Source organism: Terrapene carolina, unplaced genomic scaffold (assembly GCF_002925995.2).
Source record: "Terrapene carolina triunguis isolate 2854851 unplaced genomic scaffold, T_m_triunguis-2.0 Scaffold318, whole genome shotgun sequence".
Lineage (NCBI taxonomy): Eukaryota > Metazoa > Chordata > Testudines > Emydidae > Terrapene > Terrapene triunguis.
In genome coordinates this window covers 83,576-107,829 of record NW_020664669.1, presented here as the reverse complement: position 1 = coordinate 107,829, position 24,254 = coordinate 83,576, and the positions used below count along the sequence as shown (strand labels likewise).

Below are 24,254 nucleotides of genomic sequence, written 5' to 3'. Positions count from 1 at the left end.
CATCCATGGCAAGACAGATCATTGCCACAGACTTGGAGTCAGCTGGAAGGGGGCAAAGAAGCGCAGTGATGGCTGAGCCAAAGTCTGGCACTGGCTGTTTGGCATGGTAAGCTGCCCAGGAAATGTCTTGCTTGCCATTGATGGTATCCAGACTGGCTGCTTGTCTTACCGGTTCAAGCCAGCAGCATTCTTCTTGCAGGGCTTGGGTAATCTGTTGGCAGTCAGTCTTGACTTCACCATTTACAGAAGGGATGGGAACGCTGGTTTTCTTCACAATCAATGGAGGGACAAGTGTGAGAGATTCAAGGTTCTTCACTGATGCTGCAGTCTCACAGTCCGAGTTGGGAATTCCTCAGACAGCTCTCTCCAGCTAAGCACTGGGATGCTGAAAAAGTGATATCCCAGTTCCGTGGAAGGAGTCGGTTGCTGTGGTGGAGCTGGGATTGTCGTCTATCTATGACCGCAGTAGTGAACAGATCACCAAAAGCTTTAGAGGACTGACTATATTCTCTTCCTCAAAGTGCTGGCATGCACGGTTTGCCATGCTGGTAGAGATAGCCAGTGCTCTCTCTTAGGAGATGGGCAATCCCAGTTTAAAAATGTATCTACTAGCTCACTTATTTTTTGTGTCTGTGCATGAAGTGTCAAACCAGTGTAGATTGGGAAAGGTATTGCTTGAGTTTTGTTGTGGTACACACTTTCTGTTCCTTCATGGCAACGGATGTTGCTGTTGCACTGCACCAGCTGTGCCGAAATAAGGGGAGCTGGACAAATGGAAACTTGTTCGGACTGAGTTTTAATGTTTGGACCATCCAATATCACGGACATCGTTGCCAATAGTGACCAGGCACAGACTTTCCTTGGCATTCTGGATCAAATGATCCAGTAAACTGCGTTTTTCATTTCAAATATGTCCCTTTGAATGTTTGTTGTTGTTTGGGACAGGTGAAGTGCTTCTTTGTCACAATCTTCCTTGTTATGCTTTTTGTTGGGCATGTCCGATAATCCTGGTTGAAGGCAAGGAGTGCATCACGTCCTTTGTGTGCTTGGAGATCTGGAATGTGGGATTTTGGTTTAGCGCTGTGAATGCACCCAGCCAGTGGCACCCAGCAGTGTTCTAGTCTAGCTGTATAGCACCTAGGGCGGTCTGCTTGTTTAAACACTGGAGACACATCTTCATTCAGTCTTGCCTCTTCAATGTATGTTGTCAGTTCAGTAAAGGCAAATCTCTGTGACATCTTCGTTGTGTTGCTTTGCTCAGTTTTCTTCTCCCCAACTTTATTGTAGAGAGACATCAAACATTTTGCACAGAACTTTGCCTCTTGGGCCTCTATGTCCCCTGCACTTAGTTTTGCACGCAAGCGCTGGCCTTGCAGCTGAAGTACACACTTGCAGGCTACCCAGGCCGAAGGTAGAAGCTTCCTGGTGGTCTTCTGATGTATATTCATTTGACAAACGAAGCACGCTTCTTTTTCTGGAGGTCCTTTGTGTTGGTCACTTAAACCTGAGTATTTCTTCTGCAGTTCGTCAGGGTGATCCACAGCTTTCTCAGTTCTTTTTTTGTTTTTTAACTCAGCCCTCGTGGTTTGGTCCTGTTAAACTTGATGTAGCAGGTTTTATGCCAATGTCCATTGTTCTTGTTCAATGTCACTTCAATACCACCATCATCTAATCTACATACGTCTATGGATAGGGGAAGTGAATTCAGTTTATGGAAACAGCTGATATTTTCTGCTAGAGTTTGATAGCTATATCCAACATGCTCTCTTTGTGGTTCTGCTGACTTAATCAATGCTGCACCCGTGTCTTCCTGACAACGCACACACAAGCTTGTATCTTTCTGACACGTTTTGAAGCACTAGTAATAGCCAGTAATAATCTAATAGCTTTTGCTACTGTGTACAGTTAATATTAGCCAATCACCAAGCAGCTTTCACACTACCAATGTAGCATCTGAAAGAAAAAAGAGAAATGTGATTAAATTCTGTCAAGACTATGTTGACGATCAAAATTAGTACAAAATGTGTCCTTACACCAATTGTAAAGTTACACTGAGGCAACACCAAGAAGCCATCCCTTGTATTTCCAACTGTAGACCAATGTTATTTGATGACTATGACAATGTTGTTTAAAATGGTTGCCACAGTCAGCCTGGCATGAGTTGGCGGTGGTCCCATATCTGAAAATCTTTATTAGGTCATGCCTTAAGACTGTGGCAATCTTTTATCATAAAACCCACAGGAACCCGGCCAATGGGAGCAGCGGGGGACGGCGCCATAGCTGCCTGGCTGCGCCTCCACAGCGGGGGGGGGGAGGGAGCTGCAGGCAGCGGTTCTCAGCCCCAGGCAGAGAGAGTCTGTCACTGTCAGACAGAGACACAAAGGCACAGCCGGGGGGTTGTGGGGACAGACAGATGTAGCCGGGGGCAGGAGAAAGGAGCAGCGATGGGCACCCCGGGGCTGGCATAAAATACACAGTACAGAGGGGTTTCCTGGGGGGCTATAGCAACACCCCTTCCCCTGCAGAGTAGACCCGGGCTGGAGCTGGCTCCATCCATCACTCCCCCCCCCTGCCTCACATAACCCTCTGCCCCCCTGAAAGACTCCCACCGGCCCCTGTGTCCCCGTCACCCCTCTCCAGAGAGTCCCCCCTTTGTGCCTCCAGAGACAGCTCCCCTCCCCCTGCCTCCCCTGCTCCCTACAATCTCCCCCTTTGCCTTCCCCCTCCCCCCCAGCCCATTGGTTGGGAGGCTCCCAGCCTATTGGCCACCTCTGCCAATGGGAGCTGCACCTGAGGCAGGGCGCCTGCTTGCTGATGCAGACCTGCCTGGCTGTGCCCCCACAGCACGGGGAGGGGGAGCCACAGGTGAGCAAGCCCTGGTCATCATCATCACAGGCCCAGCAATTCTCTGGGTATTTAGAATCATAGACTATCAGGGTTGGAAGGGACCTCAGGAGGTCATCTAGTCCAACCCCCCTGCTCAAAGCAGGACCAATCCCCAACTAAACCATTCCAGCCAGGGCTTTGTCAACCCTGACCTTAAAAACCTCTAAGGAAGGAGATTCCACCACCTCCCTAGGTAACCCATTCCAGTGCTTCACCACCCTCCTAGTGAAAAAGTTTTTCCTAATATCCAACCTAAACCTCCCCCACTGCAACTTGAGACCATTGCTTCTTGTGCTGTCATCTGTTACCACTGAGAACAGTCTAGATCCATCCTCTTTGGAACCCCCTTTCAGGTAGTTGAAAGCAGCTATCACATTCCCCCCTCATTCTTCTCTTCTGCAGACTAAACAATCCCAGTTCCCTCAGCCTCTCCTCATAAGTCATGTGCACCAGCCCCCTAATCATTTTTTTGCCCTCCGCTGGACTCTTTCCAATTTTTCCACATCCTTCTTGTAGTGTGGGGCCCAAAACTGGACACAGTACTCCAGATGAGGCCTCACCAATGTCGAATAGAGGGGAACGATCACGTCCCTCGATCTGCTGGCAATGCTCCTACTTATACAGCCCAGAATGCCGTTAGCCTTCTTGGCAACAAGGGCACACTGTCGACTCATATCCAGCTTCTCGTCCACTGTAACCCCTAGGTCCTTTTCTGCACAACTGCTGCCTAGCCACTCGGTCCCTAGTGCATGGGATTTAATTTCACCGAGGCAAGTAATTCAGTCTACTCTTCTGTTCCAGACAGTTTGTGGCTAAGAAAACTTACAATTTCTTCGCAAAGAAGTCCATTTATAGTTTTTCACTTGAGAAGTATATTTTCTGGTTGTTCATAAGCTCATTTATTTTGTTAACTCGGTTTCAAAGGCAATTTTAAAAGTCACTTGAATTGTACCTGTTTTTTTCCATTGGTCCAACAACACATGGAAGATGTGCAGATTTTTATTTCTGTGGGCCAAACCACCCTGTGTAGAAATGTAAATGTCGGAACTAGAAAAGCTCTGCAAGGGTAAGGGTCCCTTCAGGAAATTGTCCTCAAGTCATTAATTCTTCTGGGCATTCCACTCTATTGCTCCCTCCTATAGTGATAGTGATCAGTGTTTCCACCCACAGGGGAGAGACAGAAGACTGGGTCAACCCTGCAGTGACTCTGCCTCTATCTTTGTTCTCTGTCTGCTCCCTCTACCAGTCCCTTTGGTCTCCCTAGGATTCCCCCTACCATTACTCCCTCTGGGTCTTCTTTCTCTGGAGCTTCTCATGAAGTAAAGTCTGTCATTACAGGTTCTTATCTCTGTAATGTATTTCATTTTGATGTATTTATTAAGTGTTAATTAATGCACTATGGTAGTCCCCTTCAGCCCTCTGTATAAATTAATCCTCTTCTTTCCATATGTTTTGCCCATAGGGTTTTCTGCAGCCCTAGGGCAGCCAGCAATAACCTCTGTGCCTTAGCAATGGGGTGAGGGAAGGGGACCATGGGTTCCCTATTTATGTGATTTGCAAGAAGTGTTATCATTACTCAGGGTACCAAATGTATTTAAATGATTTAAGTGCCTTGTAAAATCCCAAAGCTCATTTTCATTTCTCATATAATAATCTCATATACACACATTTTTCATTAATTATATTAATTGAATTTATTATTAATTATTATTATTATTATTATCTAGGTTACTGTTTTTTTTCCAGTGAGGAAAATTGTGTGTTATTTTATGGGTTGAATGATTGAATGACATAATACCCTCCCCCCACAATATCCATCACTAAGTCCGGGTAATTTTGTTAAGTGTCCATCACGCAACATGGTGGTGCCCCGTGCTTCAGAGGAACAGGGGGGACAGGGGGTCCAGGGCGGCCTGGGAGGTTAGCAGGGGGGCCTGGTGCTGGCAGCAGCAAGTGACCCGATCCCAGCCCACTCTGCTCCACCCCGCTGGTTCCTGGCATTGCTCAGGGGCGGGAGCTTGGGGGATGGGGTGGAGTGGGGGCCGGGTGGGAAGAGGCAGGGTGTAGCGGGGCATGCTGGGGCCAGGTTGCTCGCTGTTGCCAGCACCAGGGCCCCCGCTAACCCCCCAGGCCACCTTGGACCCTTCATCCCCCTGAAGCACTGGGCCCCCCAAAGTGCAGGGCCCAGGGCGGTTGCCCCGATCCGTCCTATAGATGGGACAGCTCCGATTGGTCACCACCAAAAAGTATACAAACCTGCCGCCCATGGCTATGATGATGATACACCTTCCAAGATCCATGGGTCCTACACATGCCTATCACATGTGGTGTACCTCATCCAGTGCACTAAATGTCCCAGCAACAACACTGTGGTGAAACCAATCACTATGCTCTCAAACAAACTCACACAGGAAAATGATAGACAAAAACACCCTTTCACCTGTGGGTGAGTACTTCACAGAAAGCGATCACTCTGTGTATGACCTCTCAGGCCGCATCCTCAAAGGCGACCTGCACAACCTTCAGAAGACAAGTGTGGGAGCTTAAATTCATAACTGCTAGACACTAAAAATCATGGACTAAATAGAGAAACTGGATTTATGGCTTATTACAACACTAACCCACTAACACCACCTCCCCTCAACATTTCATTTTTTCTCTCTCCTTTTCCCCCTATGACTGGAGGAATGTTAACAGGCCACTTCACCTTGAATGGTCCCTTGAAGTGTGTTAACTACTTATGCAAAACAATCTGTTCCACCTTGTATTTAACTGTGACACTCTGAGGACCTTTTCCAGACCTGAAAAAGAGCTCAGTGTGGCTTGAAAGCTTGTCTGCCTCGCCAACTGAAGTTGGTCCAATAAAAGATATCACCTTCCCCACCTTGCCTCTCTAATATCCTGGAACCAACATGGCTCCAACTACTGGGTCACTTTTCCTGACCCCTCCCCAAGTGATACTTGTTCTGCAACAAACCTAGTGCGGTGTCACTTAAACGGATGTAGAAAGGCCAGATGCACTATTCAGTTTTAATACTTTCCCTGTAGCTCTATTACCTGGGAGGGGAGAGCATTTTTAATTCACTAACAGTGCGAACACAGCTATTCTTGTATAACCAGAACCTGTCACTTTGATTCTTCCCAGGAGACTGGCAAAATCCACACTGCTTCTCATCCCCCTCTTTGGGGTTCACTACGTGGTGTTCGCCCTCTTCCCGGAACATATTGGCGTTGAAGCAAGACTCTATTTCGAACTGGTTCTTGGCTCCTATCAGGTATGAGAGTGAGGGAGCAGCTGGCACAGAGAGTCAATAACAGAAGCCACAGCTGTGAACATGGGCCCAGACTCTCTCTCCCTGTGCCACCCACGTGCAGCCCCTTGCACCCTGTGCACTGCCCACACATCAAAACGGCAGGGAGGGGGCTGCCGCAGGCTGTCAGAGGCAGGAAATGGGCTCTTATTTTTTTATTTAAAGAAAGAGAACAACTACAAAATAAGAGGGGGGGAATACAGTCGAAGGAGATGTCTGACTGTCCATGAATGCAAACGGAGCGTCACCCTTTCGCTGCATGTCAAACTAACAGCCAGAGTGTGACTGTAACCAGCTCAGTACTACCCTGATTCCCTCCCCCGATGCAATTACCCAGAATCCCCAGGCATAGTCCCTATTTTACCAAGGAACAGAATGTATCATTGCTGTGAGGGCTGCAAACCAGCCAGATAAACTCCATGTGGCTCCTATGAATAGCTAGGCCCAAACAGCAGCAACCACCTTCTTTAGCTAAACATCCACACAGTATTTGTAACAGCATCAATAAAACGGCCATATTGTGTTACCCACAATGCTAGGAGACCAAGAGGTGAAATTTGCATCCCACTTCTGCCAACTTCTTTGTCTCAAGCATCAGGGACCCTCTCTCTGCATGGAGGATACCCAGGTAAATAAGATGCAGGAGACTTTCCCGCTTCAGCTGATACCTGTGTTGCACATGAGAAGTGGCTCAGATGGAAGTTGAGAGCCTACATACCTTTGAGGATCTGAGCCGAGGTCAGTGGGACCCCAGCACCCTGCACCCATCATTGGTCCCCATTTCACTTCTGGTGACCACAGAAGGCCTTGGTCTTGATCTCCAAAGCCCTCCGTGAATCAGGACCCAGCTACATCAGAAACCAGCTCTGCATCCAGGACTCTATGAGACCTCTGCATTCCTCCGGGCCACACAACTAACCAAGTTTAGAGCATCACATCCAAGAGCTGGAGACACGGCACTCTATGTGGAATGAGCTACTCTAGAAGATTAGACTAAATCAAAGTTTAGTTGGGAAGATGCTGCAAGAAACACCTGCAGGCTCATGCTTACCTGCCATGGCTGAAACCAGGAGGAGGAGATCTATTGCACCCGTCCAGCCCTTAGATGTGACGTGTTGAGCGCCACAGGAAAACTTAAGATAGAAAAGAACGAACACCAGGCCAGGCCAGATGTGATCACCGAGCTTCTCTCTGGCCTTGTCTAGCTGTGGCTCCTAATGCCCGTCTTTTCCGAAGTGCTGCCCGATTCTGGCTTCCTCACCTTCTGGTGCCCTGATTCAGATTTGCGCTAATCTTTTGAGCCTCAGACATTTGACTCTTTAACTTCTCTTCCGGCAACTTAGAAACTCCACAAATGCTCCCGAGTTCCACTTAGGAGCCTTTTCCAGTGAACCTCCCCAGCCTGGCATCAAGCACAGGGAGGGTGTAATTATAATTCAGGGAGACCAAAGCAAAGAGAGAGATCCACCCTATTAAGCAATATGCATGCACCTATACTGTGGCCCACTGCCCAGAGACCACCAGCCAAAGGCCACAGCCAGCCTTCTGTTCGGGGATAAAATGGGAAGACCTGCCTCTCAGCGCAGCCCTCTTAAACCCCTCAGGGACGCTCTCCCCCAGAGACTCCTGTCTGCAGGCCTAGAACCCCCCTCATCCACTCCGGCGGTGGCCGTATTCTGAGCAGATCCCTCCAGGCAAACAAACACAGCAGGAGGCAAAGTCCCAGGGCAGATCTGGTGGGCCCATCATCAGAAGCCCACCTCCATTCTCAAATAACGGACCTAGCTCATAGGGTCTCAGAAAGGCTCCCAGAGGCAGGTCCTGGGCTCATCTGCCCTCTGGTTTCAGAGCTGGCCATGTGGGGCCAGAGACAACTCCCCTGGGAGGAGTCTAGTCCTGGGGCTTTCCAGGAGGGTGGAGAAATGCAGCAACATGTTTGTTTTGTGAAACTTCTTCCCCTGCTGTTGTATTTCAGGGGTTCCTGGTGGCTCTGCTGTACTGCTTCCTGAATGGGGAGGTGAGTGACTTCCCTTCAACACACATGTGTGCACACACGCATACACAAACACATGCACGTGTGCACACAAATTCACTTGTGAACACATGCACACAGATACATGCAGTGCACACACGTATACATAAACACACAAGGATACACACACTGCATTGTCTCAGGGTTCCTTTTAGCAGAGCAGGAGGCTTTTCTAATGAACCTCCCCAGTGCGGTGTCTAGCACAGGGATTGTGTCCTTATAACCACGTCCCTCCTAGGCTCCAGCCCAACCAGCTGTTGCCATCTGTAGCTGTTAAAGGGAGCTCCCTGAGTGCAGGGGGAGGGGGTTTCTGACACTGGGAGCCTAAATCAGCTGAGCTGATGATGTAAAAAGCCACCTTTCATTGGCCTGTAGATATGAGACTCTGCATCCCCGTGGACCCTTCCCTGTGAGGTTCTCAAAGCCCTTTGCCAAACCTGAATGAGTCCTCGGGGGAGGGGTCTGGGTACTGGCCTCCATTTCCTATGGGTTGAAGTGGAGCTCAAAGTGGGGAAGGCCCAGCTTTTCCCAGCGCTGTTCCAAGGTGATTCTCTGCTGGGCTGTTCCAGGTGCAGGCTGAGATCCAGAGGAACTGGGGCAAATGGCAGTCGTCCATGGAGAGCAATGTCTTCAACCTGGTGACCCAAGACTTTACAGCCTGAGAAGGGAAAGAGCTGGTGATAAATAGCTTCCCAAAGCCTGACCGGTACTCCGTGCTCCGCAGCAGCAGCCCCAGCGGGGAGTAGGGCAGCGCCTTGCATTCCACTTTGCCACCCAGTTTGTTTCAGCTTCCTTGGCCAAACATACAGAGATGGGGACTGAGGGAAAAGACCTTGTAGATCCATTCTAGCCCCTCCCCAGAGATTGCTGCAGGGTCATACTCTGCATTCTATTCTCCAGGGCTTTGTCCAGCTTTGTGTTCAATATCCCAAGAAACAGACCTTCCTCCCCTTCCCTCGGGGAAATGCCCCACAGGCAAAGATTTTGCACTTGGGAAAAGTTTCCAGAGAGTCAGGCTGTATTCTCCATTCATTGCCTTCCTCCTAGTTATAAGCCATGCACTGCTCTAATTCACTCTTCTCCCTCCCTGCCATGGGCCCCCACCCTGCTCTCAGCTGTTGTGACTCATGTCCCCCACACATATCCAACCCACCAGTCTCCTTAGCAGGTGCGTTACCCTTCTTGTAAATAATTAGGGTTTTTCTCCATCTTTCTGGTCCTGAGCTGCACGGGATGCAGTGTCACCTGGCACAGCCTGCCCAGGGCCAGCTGTCGGCATCACCTGATGTGGCCTGCCCGGGCCATATAGAGAAAGGCAATTGTATTCCTGCACCATGATGCGCTACCTGCCCCGAAGGCCTCTCTTTTGCTGCCATAGTGTGTTTGTTCTTTACACTCACTCCCAAGGCATTTCAGCCTGGTTACTGGCAGGTTTTTCTCCTCCCCCCCAAGACACTTTTTCTCGGGTGGCTTTGCATGTTTTCAAGCTGAATCTTATTTTCTGTGATTCCTGTTCCTCTCCTTGGTGCTCACAGCTCCTCCTGGCTTAGTGCCATCTGTAGAGTTCATCAGCATGTGGCTTTCTCCCTCTGCCCAGCCCAGTAATGAAGATGTTGGCTGAGGCCAGCCCTTGCACAACACACATCCCCAGCTCCGTGCCTTGCTGTTTACCCCTGGCCAACACTTCATCTGATACTTCACCCTTTGGCTTTGGTTCTTTTAGCCCTGTCCCCGCCCACAGGACAGGCTTCCCACACCCGGCAGTTGGAATCAGAGTGGACAGGGTTCGCTCCTGTGCAAGAAGCCAGCATTAGGGTGAGGTCCTGCTTCAGTCCCACTTTTTTAGGCTTTTAATGATGTCTTGGCTTCATGCAGGCCCTGTGCATGGGGTGGATTTCGCCCTGTAGCAGGATTTGGTGAGACACTGAACTGGGCTCTCCCCAGAGCTGAGCACCATAGGCTGGGTGCTCACTGGGTGCTGAATGCCTCTGAAAATCTGGCCCTGTGTCAAGCCATCATCATCACCAGTCTTCCCACCCCATCAGGGTGTATGTAGCCTTTATTTTTATTTAAAAGTAATTTTATCGCTGTTCTATTACACCATCGAGGGCTCGGCTCTGGTGGCGACAGTTCAGCAGAGCTCTCTCAGCCCGTTCTAGCTCTAGAGCTCATAGGAACATACGAAGCCATAAGCAAGTAACAGACAATCACAAGAAGAAGGTTTATTAACTTGTTTCCATTTTATTAATGTTACCAAAGCATGTACAACACCTAGCTCTATCCAGGCACCAGTTCTAACTGCAGCCAGACTCACATCCTCCTAGACAGCATTAGGGTCTGGTGGGTCTCGCATGGATTGATCATCAGTACAGGGATGCTTCCTGCTGGAGTTTGCCCATAGGAAGCTCAATTTTCCCGCTCTGGGCATCCCCTTTTTATAATGTGATTCTGCCTGTACTTATATTCCGTGCATGTACATGTAAGTGTCACCCCTCTTTTTCATTATTGGTCCTCTAGAAACAGAAGGGACCCCGATTTCTATAGAATCATAGACTATCAGGGTTGGAAGGGACCTCAGGAGGTCATCTAGTTCAACCCCCTGCTCAAAGCAGGACCAACCCCAACTAAATCGCCCCAGCCAGGGCTTTGTCAAGCCTGATCTTAAAAACCTCTAAGGAAGGAGATTCCACCACCTCCCTAGGTAACCCATTCCAGTGCTTCACCACCCTCCTAGTGAAAAAGTTTTTCCTAATATCCAAAAAAGGTCATGTCTAGGTCATGTAGGTTCGCTTTATTCTCATTGGCATTGACGCACAATCTGTATCCCGTGGTTCAGATGCATGTGGGAGACAGATGTGCCTCTACCACATTTTTATGATTTAAAATTAATCTTCCAGCTAATTTTTCGCAATGTTACCCCTTAGTGCCTCTTTTCCCATCATCTCAGCGCATCAGGTTATTCTTCAGTCACTTACTTCTGTCAGCATTTCTTAGCTCCAGGGCCTAAAATAGCTAAGCTAAAATCTTGCAGGCCTCAGCCTAGAAGTCTTGCATTTCAGCCTTTCTTACTTAGCTATCTAATCCCTGATTCCCTCTAACTACTGTTCAAGCTTATACTTCTATCATCCTACAACTTAACTCGATTTACCATACAATGCTTATATATAACACGACATGGTAATTAATCATAACATCACCCAATAACTGGATAATAAACTAAAATCATTGGCTACAAGGGGCACCAGGCAGGAGTTAAACTGCGCCAGTCGTTCCTATTCTGGGCTCGTTTTATATGCTGATGTAATAAAGCTGCTTCAGACATTACTGTGTTACAGCGTGTGCCTCTAGCATCAGCGGCTCTTGTCTCTTGCTCTAGAGGTGCCAAAGAAATGCATGTTTAGGTAACCAACTGGGCATTCTGAAAAGATGTCCCAGATACATCCTGTGTCAAGGGCTGCACTGAAATCCAGAGCCCTTCACCCACCAACGCTGTGACTGTCTCCCACCTTGGAGCCTGGTATCCTGGTACCAACATGGCTACAACAACATTGCAAAGCCCCTGTCACGTTTGTCCAGCAAGACTTGTCCTTTGTGAGATCACGCCACTGGCTTCCCTAATCCCTGAGCTGTTTATGATTTCTTCTCTCCTGGGTTATGAAACTGTTTAATTTTATGGCCCACTCAGAAGAGCCCCCACAGCCCAGGCATTCAGCACCTCAGTCCTAGAGGGAGCCAAAAGCAACAACAAAGTCTGGCCTTTGAGCTACACAGTGAAGTGGCCACTGATTTTCAGTGCCTCTGTTTTTTTTCCTGTTGCTGCCCAGCCTGAGATAAAATCAGTGCTTGCCAATGTACAGCTTCCCAAGGGTCCCCAGCCTGCTGGAGAGTCGCATCTCCCCCCATCCCCATTTGTATAATGGGGATAACAGCCCTGTCCTGCCTTGCTAGGGTATGGGAGAGGGGCAAGTAAGTAATACATTACTTATTTACTTGTGATACATAGTATCACAACCAGCTCCTGTGGCCCCTTGTAAGGGCATAGCCTGCCTCTTTAAAGGCCTGGGGCTAGGCCAGCCCTGATCAATCCGCTTTCCATCAGTAGATCTCAAAGTGTTTAACTGAGGATGTCTGTTTCATTATCCCAAGTTTATTGCCAGGGAAACTGAGGCACAGAGAGGAGAAGTGATTCGCTCAAGGTCACCCACAGGCCCATGGCAGAGCCAGAAACAGGACCCAGGTGTCCTGACTCCCAGTGCTGTATGCTATACACTAGGCAACACTGCCTCCCTGGACAGATTAGCGCACTCCTGTGCCCAGATCAATAGCTCTAGTGATCCAGCCACTCAGCAGGCCAGTGGCAGAGCTGGGATTAGAACCCAGGTCTCTGTACTCCAACCCAGTGCTCTCCCCACTAGGCCGTACTGCCACACTCTGTAGCCATAGCCATAGCCCAGGTGACTAAAAGCTCTTCTTCTGTAATTATTTGTGCACATAGGAGTGATTTCAATGCAAAGACCTACCTCTGTGCTGTGCTAGGCTGGGGAATTTAGGGGCAGGGTGTCGGGAATGTCGGCTTCCCCGCAGCAGCGTTAACTTGGCCACACAGCACAGACGTCTGCAGGTGTCAACGTACCTTCCCCGACAATGGAACCACGTCGCAAAGGGGCGTGGCAGCAACTGTTCTCGTGCTCTTGGCAAATGACCAACCCCAGGCCCTGCAACACGGAGAGCACGGCCCTCTGCAGCTAACCCATGGCAGCACCTGTCCAAGGATGGGGTGCACTCCCCATTTCTCGCCATCTTTAAGTCAAGACAAGGTGTCAGAGGAAGGACACAACACACACAGGCAAGTGGGTAGTGAATCACTTGTGGGAGCCCCTAACAGGACGTGTGCACTGGAGCAAGGGGGGTAATTTTCAGACACAAGCAGTGGGATGGGCTAGTCACTCAGGTACAGACCTAGGGAGCATACATGGGGCGGCGACACTGCTACTTTTCATGCACTAATGCCAGTGGAGCTAGCGTGGGTACATCCACCCCTCCCACTCCAGTGCAGACAGACCCTGACTCTGCATTGCTTGGCCTGCTGTGTGCTTCTATTCCCACTGATGCCCTGGCTCTTGCAGTGACAGAGGGGTTGGGGCCCCAGGGCCCTGCAGGTTACTCCGGGTGGCCCAGCCTCTCCTTGATGCACACTGGGCCCAATCCACAGATGAACGGGAAGGAGCCTGGGCCACGGTCCTGCCCCAGTGAATCTCCTGCTGAGCTCTTTGCCCTGACCAGTCTGGCCCTGACTCCCTGAGTTCTCACCTACACCAGGCTGCTTCCGGGCTGTTCTCCCTGCGGGGGGCAGCTCCTGGGGGGGGTGGCGTTGTTCAAGGCCCTGGTACAGACAAGGCTCAGGCATCAGCATTAGATGACTTGGTGGTACAAGGACCTGAGCCGCCTCCTGGTGCTGCCTCATTGGCAAGTGCACGCTGCGGCCTCCTGGCTACACAAGACCCTTCGGCTGCTTGGGTTGCGTCCTTAGTGCGGGGAGCGGTGCAGGGCTTTGCTGGGAGCCTGCAGGTGGCACTGGGAGCCTGTCGCAGTCCAGCCGGCGCTGACACTGGATACAGCTGCATGGGCTGTGGAATGAGCAGCAGTCCCCCAAGCGGCTGAAGTGGAGGGCCCTGTCCAACCCCCCAGGAGCACTGACTGCTACCCTCTTCTTGCTGTCCTGAGCAGTCAATGAGTGTTTCTTCTGGGGACTTGAGAGCACCTGCAGCGGAAGGTGGGGGGGCTGTGCTGCTCTCAGCAGCGCCTGGCACCCGGTCCCACTCAGCACTGAGGGAGAGCTTGGGGAGCCAGGGTTTCCGCACTTGTCACCCCAGAGACCAGGCTGCTAGGGGGTTAATGAGCAGACTGGGATGGGGGATAAGCCAAAGGTCCCGCTCACAGACCGGCTTTTATTTGAGCCAGAAAAGTCCAGTTCTTCCCTCCCTCCCCCTTGTATGCTCCCATCCCCAGTCACCTGCTGCTGACTGGTGATGTGCCACAAGCCCATTTCAGCACCCAGCTGCCCCGCGGAGCTCGCAGCTGGGACACGGGGAGCCAGCAAGTCTGTTCTGCGTGCCCAGACGTCCCGCTCCGGAGCCTGCACAGGGCATTCACTGGGCCTGGTGCTGTGCACGCCCAGCTGCTAAGAGTCTGCCGTGTGACGAGCAACGACATGGGAGGGGGGGAGAGTCGTGCGAACTCCTCGCTCCCAGATCCTGGCACGGGATGCTCCTACCCGTTGTGTCTGTGGGATCCAGCAGGGCTAGCGTCATTCAGCATAGCCTCCTTTCGCCGTGTCCTAGCCTGTCTCACAGCAACGCATGCAGGACTATGGCAGCATTTGGAGCACAAAGGAGGGGTATCTTCTGAATGGCCTTTGCTAGACCCTTCACCAGGGCTCATTAACATTCCTGTGGTGCAGCTGATATTCTCTGCAGGATGTGTGTACTCAGGGAACCCGGCCAGGCCTCCGTTCCTAGTTCTAGACTGAGCACATTGGTAAGGTAAACTAAAGTTAAGGCTGGGAATAGGTGGGAACGTCAAGGTCCAGCCAGTCCAGTGCCCTGTGTCTGACAAGGCCAGGACCAGCTGCTGCAGAGGACAAAGGAGGAAACCTGCAGTAGCCGATGTGGGATAATCTGCCCCCCAGAATAAGTCTCGTCTTGGTCCCTAATAGTTAGACACTGATTTAAAGTCTGAACCATGACATTTTTCCTCCTTTCCAATGTTCCTTGTTAGCATTAACTGGTGCCCTCTGGCTATTCTTGTGATCCATATAAATGTCCAGTCCCACTTTGGCTCTTGCGATGTTTTTGTCATCCTGTGGCAGGGAGTTCCACAGTATACAGGGAAAAAGCCTTCCACAAACATTATCAGCGAAATAACGGTTAGAAAGCCAGGCAATTCTAAGGTCAGGGTGAGGCCAAAGTTGTGGATTTCTTTGCCGCAAGGAGGCTCCCAACAGGGTTAGACAGGGTGGAAGAAGCAAGTCCAGACATGCCCAGGCAGGGGCTAATGGGAGGCCATACACCAGTAGCACAGGGTGCCTTTGGAAAGGACAAGGAGCTTTGCATCACCACTATATAGAAGGGCCAGTCTCTTCCAGGGATTCTTTGGGAAGACAGCACAGACCAGCTGTAAGCTGCAAGGCACAGCTTGGGGGAGACAGCCTGAAATCTGTCGCCCTGGAATCTTCTTAGTTCAACACCTCGGTCAATGCAGTTATAATGTGACTGACTGGTGCCCCAGAGAGGAGTGTGCCCTGCTCTGAGGGACGAGACAGGGCCTGCCCTTGGAGAAGTAGGAGAGCAAACAAGGGTCACTGCCATTGGGAGGCGGGTAGGGAAAGACAGGTGTTCTCCTCTGAGGGGTACTTGGGACCTATCTTCTCCCTCTCTGCGCCATCCCCCTCTGTCCCTCGGCTGCGCCCCCACCCAACTTGGTGGGGGACGTGAGCCTTCCTCGCCACGTGGTGCTCAGCCCTGGGGGTGAAGAATTGCCTGGGGTGGATGTGACTGCTCTAATGGCTCAGAGTGACGCGTCGGTGCCATTGCTGATGGGCCCCATGGCCATGCTAGGAGCTGGCTTGCTAGGCCAGAAGAGCCAGCAATAAGCACGGAGAGCTGGTGTCTGACGTGGGGTGACCAACAGGGACCTGCCACACCTGCATTGACTCCCTCTGCCTTGACTGAAGTGACTGGGTAGCTGTTGAGTAAGGACCATCTGCAGGAGAGCAGGGCCCAAGATGGGAGGATTCAGCCAGGGCTCATGGGCACCCTCAGGTACTCTCACCCCACAGTGAGACCCAACAAGCCTCATTAGCGTGGCCTGAGCCAGGTGCATGATGTTACGAGGAAAGACACATGGGTGACTCCACGTACCAGGGACAGCTGCGACCGTGCTGGGTGCGCTCTGTGCTTTGCTGCTCCAGGGGTGGAGACACTCTTCTCCATTGGGCTGCAGCAGGGTGACCACTGGCAATGACTGGAGACAGGTGTTCTGGGGCAGGTTCTTCCCTTCGCCTCCTCCTGCCTTTGCCCAAGGCTTCCCCGTGGCAGACCAGGGAGAAGGTCTCTTGCTTTCTCTCAGACTCACCTGGTTCCCTCTCACTAGGGGCATGGCTGCCAGGCAGCCCAGCTCACTGGGAAGTCCATGAAAGTCCTTGTGAGGCTGGTTGGAGCTGGAGCTGGGACAGCGTGGCAGGATTTTCCATTGGCCTGAGGGCCACCTCCCTTTGGCCATTTTCCCCCTCCTCATTATGGCTGAGAGTCACCAGGTTGGCAGCCTCCTGTACACCATCTCAGGGCCTGAGGTCACACTGTAGGCTGCCTGCCTCAGTTTCCCCCTCAAGGAGCTTCTTAAATAATCTTCACGCAGCCTTTTCTGCAGCTGTTCCCAAGGCCCCTTCTTGGGGTCTGGGTTTATTGACAGAAACTAAACTCAAAATAAACCTGCAATTTCCCGAGCACAATACAACCAGTTACCCTCTGGTCAAGGCACTGCCAAGTCTTTCCTGCCTGGAGTGAGTCTCATAGCCCCTTTGCAGGTTTCTCTGCTGGTGCTGCCTCTGCTCTGGCCCCTCTCAATCCCCTCCTCCACTGTAGTCCACTGTTGCTGTTTGTAGGGGAAGCACCTGACCCCTCTCTGGTATGCCTCCTCAGCAATCAGGCCAGGCTGGCCCCAGGCTCGGGGAAGGGCACAGGGCCGCCCGGGGGGTGGGGGGGAAGTGGGGCAATTTGCCCCGGGCCCCACAGGGGCCCCCATGAGAGTTTTCAGGGGCCCCCACGAGAGTTTTCGGCGGGTCTTCGGTGGCAGGTCCTTCAGTGCCGCCAAACACACCCGGAGTGAGTGAAGGACCCGCTGCTGAAGACCCAGAGGGCTTCTTCCGCTCTGGGTCTTCGGCGGCAATTCAGCAGTGGGTCCTTCACTCACTCCGGGACCCGCCGCCGAAGTGCCCCAAAGACCCGAAGCGGAAGGACCCCAGCTGCCGAAGACCCCAGGCCCCTATCAGGTGCATTCACAACCTGTAGCCTGGGCCTGCTGCATTCTCCCATTGGCCCCTCTCGTTGTGGCTGGTTGGGCAGTGTATTCACAGCAGCTCTCACCAGCAGCTAGACAGGGTCCCAGTCAAGTCCTGGAGGCAGCCCTCTCCCCCACAGGCAGTCAGCTCCGCAGGCAGCTAGAGACACCTGGAGGCCAGGCAGCACTGGGAGCACAAGTGCCTCACCTGTGCTGCTGGAAGACCTGGGTGACCTAGTGTCTGTACTCCTGAGTGAGAGCTCTGCTGTCCCCTCTGCATCCTGTGAGAGTTAGACATGCCAGCGTAGCCAGGGAAGGCTTTCCACTCCTATGTGTTCTCGGGGCCTTTCCCCCACTGGATCCCTGCTCATTGTACTGAGAGTAGAATTTAGCCCTTCGTTTTTCAGGGCAGAGGGGAGGGGAGTGCAGGTGGAGCTCGCCGTGTGCCGAGGGACTCCGGGGGCTGTACTAAATAACTTACTTTGCCTTGGGAAGCTGATTCCTATCCTGGTCTGGGTCACAGGAGCTGTCACTGGTCCAGTCACAAAGCTGCAACTGGCATTGTAACCCACACACCTTCTGGGTGTGGTGTTGTGTCCCAACTAGTGGTACCAAGACCACTTAGAGAGAGAGGGATTAATGAGTTTGCTTTACAGCCTTAGCTAACAGCTCCTAATCTGAGCCAGGGGAAGTGCCGCGGGGAAGCAGAAACCGCTCCAAAGACTGAAAGGTGAGATCCATGTGACTTCCTTTGCTCTGGTTCAGAATGGCCATTCCAGGCCAAAGCAGCCTTGGTCTACGCAGAGTTATGCTGAGCCCCCAGTGAGGACCCTGGAAACACCCCGTGTTCTTGGGGAGGAAAGCAAGCAGGCCATGAGGGAAGGAGGGACCCAATATTCCCATTCACATTTCAGCCTGCACAGTGCTGAGCTTGTCCTGTCGTAGCATGGGCCGCTCTCCAATCCAGTGCACACTAGTGCCCTGCACCTCTTGGTGGTGAGCATGAGGTGGGAGCCGGGCACTGGTGAGTAGAGCTGCCTAGTGAGTGACAGTCCCACTTCACAGCAACTTTTGAGATTCTGACATTTGGTTTTGGTTTGCTGTGGAACAAGCCCCAAACCTTCTGTGACAACCGAATTGTGTCCGAATGTTACTTTTCAGCTCAAACCCTGAGTTGAGGAGTCTATGTCCCCACGGCCTGGTGATAGCTCACTGGACTGTGGGAGAACCAGGTTCGGGTCCTAGCCCAGCCTGATTCAAAGATTCCTCTGAGTCGGGAAGAGCAGGGACTGCTCCCCGGGCCTCTCTAAACAGTCCTGATTTTTAAAATTTCTAGCAAAACATTAGAACATAGTAACGGCCATACTGGGTCAGACCAATGGTCCATCTAGCTCAATATCCTGCCTTCCGAGAGTGGCCAATGCCAGGTGCCTCAGAGAGAATGAACAGAGCAGGTAATAATCAAGTGATGCATCCCTGGTCGCCCATTCCCAGCTTCTGGTAAGCAGAGGCTAGGGACATCATTCCTGCCCATCCTGGCTAATAGCCATTGATGGACCTATCCTCCATGAACTTATCTTCACAGCATCCTCTGGCAAAGGTTGACTGCACGTTGTGTGCAGAAATATTTCCTTTTGCTTGTTTTAAATCTGCTGCCAATGAATTTCATTTGTTGACCCCTAGTTCTTGTGTTATGAGGAGTAAATAACACTTCCTTATTTACTTTCTCCACATCAGTCATGATTTTATAGACCTCTATAATATCCCCCCTTAGTTGTCTCTTTTCCAAGCTGAAAAGTCCCAGTCTTATTAATCTCTCCTCATACAGAAGCCGTTCCATACCACTAATCATTTTTGTTGCCTTTTTCTGAACCTTTTCCAATTCCAATATATCTTTTTTGAGATGGGGTGAGCACATCTGCACGCAATATTCAAGATGTGGGCGTACCATGGATTTATATAGAGGCAATGTGATATTTTCTGTCTTATTATAGACTCATAGACTTTAAGGTCAGAAGGGACCATTATGATCTTCTAGTCTGACCTCCTGCATGATGCAGGCCACAAAAGCTGACCCACCCACTCCTGGAATAATTCTGTCCCTTGACTCAGCTGTTGAAGTCCCCAAATCATGATTTAAAGACTTCAAGTCGCAGAGAATCCTCCAGCAAGCGACCCCTGCCCCATGCTGTGGAGGAAGGCGAAAAACCTCCAGGGCCTCTGCCAATCTACCCTGGAGGAAAATTCCTTCCCGACCCCAAATATGGCGATCAAAGGGATTATCTATCCCTTTCTTAATGATTCCCAACTTTCTGCTCACTTTTTTGACTGCCGCTGCACATTGAGCGGATGCTTTCTGAGAACTATCCACAATGGTGCCAAGATCTTTCTTCAGTGGTGACAGCTAATTTAGACCTCATCATTGTATATGTATAGTTGGGATTATGTTTTCCAATGTGCATTACTTTGCATTTATCAACATTAAATTTCATCTGCCATTTTGTTGCCCAGTCACCCAGTTCTGAGAGATCCCTTTGTAGCTCTTTGCAGTCTGCCTGGATATTAACTATCTTGAATAGTTTTGTATCATCTGCAAATGTTGCCACCTCACTGTTTACCCCTTTTTCCAGATCATTTATGAATATGTTGAATAAGACTGAGCCCAGTACAGACCCCGGGGAACAAATGAAACTAAATATACTCAGATTCCATGTCACTAATTTCTCCTCTGCTGAGCTACAAGGCCCCGGTTTTCAACCTAACTGTTGTCTCGTCTTACTGCCCTGGTTTTGTTTAGCACTGTGGTTCAGATAATTGATCTGATGTTTCAAAAAGCAGAATGTAAATAGTGTCACCCGCTTTGCCAAACGTTAGCTGGGGCCACCCCCTACCTAACTGTGAGCCATGGACCCCTGGGGATCCACAGACTATGTTGAAAATTTCCAAAGGGGTCTGTACCTCCATTTGAAAATTTTTAGGGGGCCACAAATAAAAAACGGTTGAAAACCCCTGATTTACATGGATACCCCAGTCCTGGCATGGAGGTGGTCACAAACAGCACACAGGCAATACCCTCTCGGTGGAACTCAGCTCAGCACCAGTGCTCAGGTCCCAGAGAGCCACTCTGCGTCAAGAATAGACTTTGTGAGAGACCAAGGCAGAGGGCTGCTCCCACAGCTCCCTATACACGAACCTCACGTAACAAAGCTAAAGTAACACAGCATGTCTTCCCAAGACTGAGCATTTGCTCACGTGTGAAGAAGAATATGCAGAAAGCTGTGTAACAGTGCTGCCTGGTGCCACCTGCCCTAACTACAGATAAGAGAAGGTGGTTTGTGTCTTCGAAAAACTGGGATATGTGGATGAGGTGCTCAGCTCTGTATTCTTTTTCTTTCTGGTGTGCGGCAAAATCTGTTTTGCCCCAACAAGCTACATGAGCATCTCTGTAGGGAAAACCAGGGTGGGAAGCTGGAGCCCCAATGGCAAGTTTTAAATCAAGTTTCTAAAAGATCTGCTCCAATTCAAACAGGAGTCACTTTGGGGGTGTTCAGTCGCCTGTGTTATACAGGAGATCGGACTAGGTGGTCACAGTGCTCCTTTCTGGCTTTATGCGCCTCCATACCAGGTGGATACATCCTCAAGCAGGTGCCTGGGGTGGAGTTTCCTACCAATGTGCGGGGTTGTCTCACCCATTTGCCATTTGACTGGCATTGCCGTCTCCCCTGTCCCTCCCCTGGGCTTATGCCCAGTTTTAATTCGTGGCTTTTGATGATTTCTGCTATTCTGAGGCAGTGTCTTTCTCTGTTGGCCAGGAGAGTCAAGAGCATCTCTGGGTTTCTGTCTCCCTGGATTGGATGAACTGACCATCCCTCTCCATTTGCACTCTGAAGCTCTGCCCTTGCTTTGCACACTTAACTGCCCAGGCGACGGTTCTGCTTGGGGCCCTGTAGCCATCCAGGCTGGCATGGTTTGTGACTTGCTCTTCGGAAGATTTCGTTCTGTGGTGGGGGAGGGGTGGGTTGTTTGTGCTCTTTTTCAGGGGGGTTGTGGGTGGCTGGAGGCTGCTGGGAGGCAAGGAGGTCGGTGCTTTGTGCAGAGTTCATAGAATCATAGAATATCAAGGTTGGAAGGGACCTCAGGAGGTCATCTAGTCCAACCCCCTGCTCAAAGCAGGGCCAATTCCCAGACAGATTTTTGCCCCAGATCCCTAAGTGGCCCCCTCAAGGATTGAACTCACAACCCTGGGTTTAGCAGGCCAATGCTCAAACCACTGAGCTATCCCTCCCCCCAAGTTCAGCTTGTGCTACTCTTGGGCAGTCTGGTGTGGGGGGATGAGGCTGCTCGGGGGGCACACAGAGCTGGGGTCCAGGTTTCTCTAGTGTGTAGTCAGGTTGGATTTTACCATCTTAACAGTTTTAACAGGAGTCTGACTGGATAAAGCAGGTGTCTACTGTAGTTCTCTTCAGAGCAGTGTGGCCTAGTGAATATAGCAGTGGACTGGGTCTCAGGAGATCTGGGTTCTGTGCCTGCCCCTGCTGGGTGGCCTGGGGCAGGTCATGTTGCTGATCTGTGCCTCAGTTCCCCCCTCTCTAAAATGGGGCTAATGAGACTCATCTCCTCAGTAAAGTGCTTTGAGATCAACTGATGACAAGTTCTATATGAGAGCTCGGTATTATGAGCAGCCTCTTTATTCTATAGAACAGTTGTCTCGTCATACTGCCCTGCCTGTTTGCATGCCATTTCTCTTCACGTTAGAACAGCTGGAGGGGGTCTGATGGCCTTGGTTTACCCCACTCCTGTTTGGTACCAACTTGTGGGATCCCTGAGGTGCCAGACTCAGCTGGGAGGGGAACTGGGCCACACTTTTTGGGGAAACCCCCCCCCCCCCCAAAGCACATATTTAGGTCAACCATAATCGTTTGCAATAGTTTATGCCAAATTCATTTTTTGCCCCCCCAAAAAGAAAGAAGAAACAATCAAAATGCAACATTTCTAGTCTTCGATTTGAAACTACCTTTCATTTTGAAATTTGACTTCCATTTTATTTTATTTTTAAAAAAGAAGACGGTACCAAACTCAAACCCAGGACAAGCCTTTCGTTTTGGGCTGAAGTGAATTTTGTTGTTTCGTTTCACTGAAAAATGAAAAGAAAATGTCATTGTGGCGCAGCCGGAACTGGGTTTATTTTCTATGGTTTGGCCTGGCTCCTGCACCAAAAAACCAGGTGCTGCCCAGCTCCAGATCCTGCCCCTTGTTCTGCCCTGAGCCAAGGGGCTGCCTGGCTGGCTCGGCCTTTCGCTGTCATGCAGTTAGTGAGCTGCTCCCAACTCCGCTCACCATGGATCACTCAGGAGCCGCTTGTGTGTAGCCCCAGGGAGCCTGTCCCCTCTCCAGCACCCTGCGACGGGGCTGCAGTCAGAGGAACTGCCTCCCACTTGATTGGCTGCCCAGAGGGCGAATGCCGGAGCCGAGAGAGACCGATGCTACCTGAAGAACCCCTCAGGTCCTCAGGTTTCACTCGTGACCGTCTGACAGCACCAGCTGTCCCGCCAGCAGGCGCCGGCCGAGCCAAAGCCGCTCACACGCTCGGAGTCGAGGAGAGTGAAAATCTGACCCTAAAAGCGCTTTCCTTGGGACACTGCTTTTTCCATCGAAAAGTGAGTAACCGATTAAGCCCCGGGTTCTGCCAGGAGCCGGTCAGGGTCTCGGAGCTTTTCTCCCTGGAGTAGCACAGCTCGGTGTTTGGTACAAACTCACAAGCCCCCGCTCCCCCTGTGCTTTGCCTAAAGGACAGCGCAGCCCGAGGGCTCTCGCTACCCTGCTCTCGGGAACTTAGCACCGCGACGTGCCCGGGGGCTCGGTAGGAGCCGATCGAGTCTGGAGACAGACCGCTTGGTTGTGCTTTTCCTGCCGTCAGTGCCCCTCGCTCCAGCCTTGGTCAGTCAGGTTAGGAAAAGAGGAGAGAGCCCCGCGGAGAGAGGCAATACTCAGAAAGCAGACAGTAAGACCGAGTTCTGTGCACTAACCGAGCCCAGTTGTCCCACTAGGACACTGCAAACTGGCGGTTCCAATTAAGGGCTGGGGGCAGAAATTACACTTCTGTTCCACCTTCCGTCTGCTGAAGCACCCAGCCCAGAACCCAGCTTGCAAGTCCGAAATCCCCCGGCTCCTGGCTTCTCCTCCTCGCCTTCTAAATATAAACTTTGGCCGGTCCAAGCCGGAGGTTGCATGAAAGGTCTTCAGGCTGCCCTGGGTAGGGAGTGTTTGCTGCGTCTCCTTTTGTGGAAGAGATCCCTTGGCCCTCTTCGGCGCTGAAGTTGGGCCCCGTGGGAAAGTGCAAAGAGCCCCTCGCGGGGAAGGTCGCGAGGAGGGAACAATTTCTGCGCTGGTGCGAAATGGCATGAGGTGACGTGCCAGGAGAAGACGCCATTTGAAGCCATTGCGAATCCTCTCCTATTTCCCAGCCAAAGATTCCCTGAGCCTGCAGTGTGTGGTGTGTACACAGGCAGCCGATCCCTCCCGCGGCCATGGGATAACATCGGGAGGGCGGAGGGTAAAGAGAGGCAGAATTAGGAGACGGGGAGAAGGGAAATAAAGGACTGGAGTGAGGAGGGGGAGGGGGAAAAAGAGAGAGGATGTCCGAGAAAGGCAAGAAGGAAGGGGATGAAAGAGGGATGAAACCACAGATTGGATAGATTCTGCATGGGACTCACTCACACCTAATGACAATTTTCACGTGCCTGCTGCATACACAAGGGGCCATGCAGCTACCAACTATGCAAGCAGTAATGCACATACTGTGTATGCACGGGCTCTGAATCCGCCTCAGATGCAAGGGTTGCTGCACCTGTTGTATACATAAGAGGCCTTACACCTGTTGTGCATGCAAAGGGTTGGGCACCTGTTTTACGCAGCAGGGGGCATGCACCTGCTGTGTATGCAAGGGGTGATGCACCGGCTTTATACAC

The 24,254-nt window shown here is 51.2% G+C and overlaps 1 protein-coding gene across 1 annotated transcript in view; it reads left to right on the top strand.

Annotated features, from left to right (window-relative positions):
• The window catches only part of LOC112110156 (vasoactive intestinal polypeptide receptor 1-like), a 76,778-nt gene extending 67,887 nt beyond the window's left edge, over positions 1 to 8,891 (top strand). Inside the window, exons 12-14 of the mRNA XM_026657817.1 lie at positions 6,032 to 6,161; positions 8,173 to 8,214; positions 8,799 to 8,891. Of these exons, the coding sequence (XP_026513602.1) occupies positions 6,032 to 6,161; positions 8,173 to 8,214; positions 8,799 to 8,891 (265 nt within the window). The remainder of the gene's footprint in view (positions 1 to 6,031; positions 6,162 to 8,172; positions 8,215 to 8,798) is intronic.
• The last annotated feature ends 15,363 nt before the right edge of the window (positions 8,892 to 24,254 follow it).